The sequence below is a fragment of the Plasmodium gaboni genome (genome assembly GCF_001602025.1).
Source record: "Plasmodium gaboni strain SY75 chromosome Unknown, whole genome shotgun sequence".
NCBI classification, from domain to species: Eukaryota; Apicomplexa; class Aconoidasida; order Haemosporida; family Plasmodiidae; genus Plasmodium; species Plasmodium gaboni.
The window spans coordinates 1-3,992 of record NW_017385342.1 but is presented as its reverse complement, the minus strand read 5'-3'; the positions used below and the strand labels follow the sequence as shown (position 1 = coordinate 3,992).

Sequence of the window (3,992 nt, the reverse complement as noted above, 5' to 3'; positions counted from 1 at the left end):
TAAAAAAAAATTAAAAAAAAAAAAAAAAAAAAAAAAAAAAAAAAAAAAAAAAAAAAAAAAAAAAAAAAAAAAAAAAAAAAAAAAAAAAAAAAAAAAAAAAAAAAAAAAAAAAAAAAAAAAAAAAAAAAAAAAAAAAAGGAACAATTATATTAATTATATAATCAAAAGAAAATACAATTTATTCTTAAAAATAATTTAAAAAAAAAAAAAAAAAAAATTTTTAAAATTGTATTCATAATATTTATTTATTTGAAATTTTAAATTGTTAATATTTATTATTTATATAATTTGAAAACGTCGTATTTTAGAACGAACAGTATTTAAAAAATATAGGAAATGTATAATAATATACATATATAAAAAAAATAAAAAGATTTTTTCACCGTTTTTTTATTTTTTTATTATTTCTATTAATTCTAAGCTATTAAAATATATCTTTATAATCATTCTTATATTTTTGCTTTACAACTAATTTTTTATTCATTTATTTATTTAATTATTTTTAAAGATAAATAAAATAATAATTATTAGATAATAATTATATATATATCATTTTTTATATTTTTACCAAAAATTAAAATTTTTTTTTTTTTTTATACAAAAAAAATCTTTATAAAAATAATAATATAAATATAACAATATATTTTATATGTTTGTAATACAAATAATTAATATTTTTTTTTAACAATAGAAAATTATTTCTTGTACACGTACAAAAATAAACTACATATAAATTTGAAGTATAAAAATATATAAAGACATTTTTTAATGTTATTTTGTCAATTTTAATTTTATTTAAAAAACAATTAATAATTTATAGAGCTATAATGTATTGTTTTTTATTTTTAGAATATAAAATATATTTTTTTAATAACAATATAATTATATATATTATTAAAATATATAAAGATGAACATATATTAAATATTTATTATAATATAAATTCATTCATATTATATTTTTAGTTACATATATTAATAAGATACCTACTCTTTTATTGTTATACTAACAATTAAAATATAATATATATATATATATATTTTGTCCTAATTCTGTATAACATCTTAATTTATATCTTTAAATTAATAGATATGTTCATAAAATAAATGTTGAAAAAAAATTTATACTTCCCATTATTTTTTTTTATTTTTATTTTTTTATTTAGGAAAAAATTTATAAAATAAAATATTATTTTTGTAAAATTCTTATATTCATAATACAATTAAAGAACTGAATTGATATTTCACTTTTCATATAAATAAACTTATAAATATACAAACCATATATACAATACACATATAACATATAAAATACATACTTAGTACTACATAAGATAAAATTATATATAAATTTATTATCATCTAAACATTAATCTTTTGAAGTATCATACTTCCTAAAAGCCTCATTCTGTGAGCTCTTTTTGAACGGATATTTACGTCCACTTCATTATCTCTTAAGACAACATCTGCAACATTTCTAACAGTTTCTTCGATATCGTACAGATTTAAATATAAAATACTTATCAACAAGTCGTTTAATAAATTATATTTAAACTTATTTGATATATTATTAACCGTTTCATTATATAAAGCATCATATTCAGCATTAATCTTATTTCCCCTATTGCTTGTTATACATTCTACATTAGTTCTATTAAGTTGTGCTCTTTTTAATAATGGATTAATTTGTTCATTATAAGGATAGAAAATATTTATTAAAGAATGAATATGATTTTTACTTTTGTCAAACATTTCTTCATTCTTATTTTTTCTCTCATTCGCTTGAAACATATATATACCATGATAAATATTACCTATATTTTCAATTTCTTCTATATATATATTTGATACATTTTCATACGTCCATCCTATAGATTCTAAAATGATATTAGAGAATGATTTATTCGATAATAAATTAATTTCATTTCCCATTATATTTTTCCATTGTTCATCATTATCCATATATAAATCTAATCTTTTTTTTAATAATTCAGTCAATTCTTCTTCTCTCCTTATCTGATAATCCATTATATTTTTGTTTATTTCTTCAATAAAAGATGGAATATTTTCAGAAGAAATATTATTTTCTAAAAATATCCTAACAATATACCCTATTTCAGTAGTACCAATATATTGATACATCATATCAAAGATAAATATTCCATTAAAATATAGAACAGGATGTATTATATTCATTTTTTCTATTCCACTTATTCCTTCATTGTCATATATATCTTTTCTATTTTTATAATTTAATACTTGATATGCTTCACTTAACTCTTCAAATTTTTTATTTAACTCAAACAAATTTTCATTTCTCATTTTCGGATAATATTTCAAAGATAAATTATAAAAATTTTTTTGCAGTTCACTCAAATCACCATATACGTCAACATTCAATATATTATAATAATTCTCTACAGGATAATCAGTATTCATCTTATTTGAATTATCACCTTCATGATAATCTTCAATAATATTATCATTTTGCTCTTCTAAATAACTAATTATATCTTTTCCATTCAACGTATGCATTCCACTAGTGTCATCTTTATAATAACCTAAACAATCTTTAATTGTGCTATCTTTATATTTCAAATTACAATTTCTGTCGCAAGACTCATATTCCCCTTCTTCTATATCGGACAAAATTCTCGAATACACATTATTAAAATTAAATGATAACAAAGGTTTTCTTCCTACATAATTCTACAAAAATAAATAGAATAAAAGAAACAAAAAAAAATTAAAATCAACACATGTTAACAATGTGTATACATATATATATATATATATATATATATATATAATACTTATAAAAATAAGAAAAAAAAATAAAATGTAAATAAATTTGTTACTTTTAATTCATCATATAACTTACGTATACAAAGGCAATTATACATAATAAAAAACATATCTTTTTTACGCTTATATTTAAAAGCATGTTTTTAGTATTTCTATTTCTTTCCACAATGATAGATGAACTCATATCTTTTTTAATATTCATAAGAATTCTTGGAATTTTCCTACTTTGCATTAATTCTTTTGAACTTTTTAAATATGTATTCAAATAAATAATAATTTAATTTTTTTTCCATATATTAATATAATATATTATTTTATCATAAGAAATATTTTTTTTCAGAAAAACGAATATTAAATATTTTAAAATTATATAAATAAAAATTACTATTTATACAATTTAATTATTATAAAAAAATTAAATTTAAAATAAATAATAAATATAATTGTATGATTTATATATATGTATATATATATATATATATATTGTATTCCTTATTTTCATATGATTAAAACAAAATTCATATATATAAAATATAATTTTTATGCATTTTATCTTCACATATACGTATTCTTTTATGTAGAAAATAAGTACGTATTTCGATTACAATATATGCATAAATACGCTATTTTCCAAAGAACAATAATATTAGTTACTTTATCAATTTAAGCACTATATTAATGATAAATATAAATTATAAATAAATAAATATATATATATATATATATATCATAATCAAAGTCAATATTAAATTTAATGTACTTTTTAAGAGACTTATTTTCATGCAAATATTATCATCGAAAACTCTTAAAATAAATAAAAAAAAGTACACAATTTTATACACTAATTAATATTATTATAATATTACTATTGATTTTGTAATTAAAAAAAATGATTTAACCTTAATATTATATGAAAAATGTAGTTTTCTTTTTTCCTTTTATATTTTTATACCAAGTCATAGTATGAAGTTCATTATATTATTTCTTTAAATATATTCATATATATATATATTTATATAATGTTTCAGCATGTTGATTAAATAAATGAAATATATCAAAATAAATAGCAACATATTATTTCAATATGTAGCATAACATTTTTCTTAATTAAAAAAAAAATATATATAAACAATCAAAGATTCTCTTACATTTAAATTAATAAAATAAACATAATATCGGATATGTATA

General features: G+C 16.1%; 1 protein-coding gene across 1 annotated transcript; it reads right to left on the bottom strand.

Moving 5' to 3' along the window:
• Nucleotides 1-1,361: 1,361 nt before the first annotated feature.
• PGSY75_0017200 (gametocyte erythrocyte cytosolic protein) lies at nucleotides 1,362-2,943 on the bottom strand (the record flags this gene model as incomplete). Its single annotated transcript, XM_018783311.1, has 2 exons — nucleotides 1,362-2,708; nucleotides 2,881-2,943. The coding sequence occupies 2 exons, from the start codon at nucleotides 2,941-2,943 to the stop codon at nucleotides 1,362-1,364; spliced, it is 1,410 nt and encodes a 469-aa protein (XP_018638910.1).
• Between the last annotated feature and the right edge of the window lie 1,049 nt (nucleotides 2,944-3,992).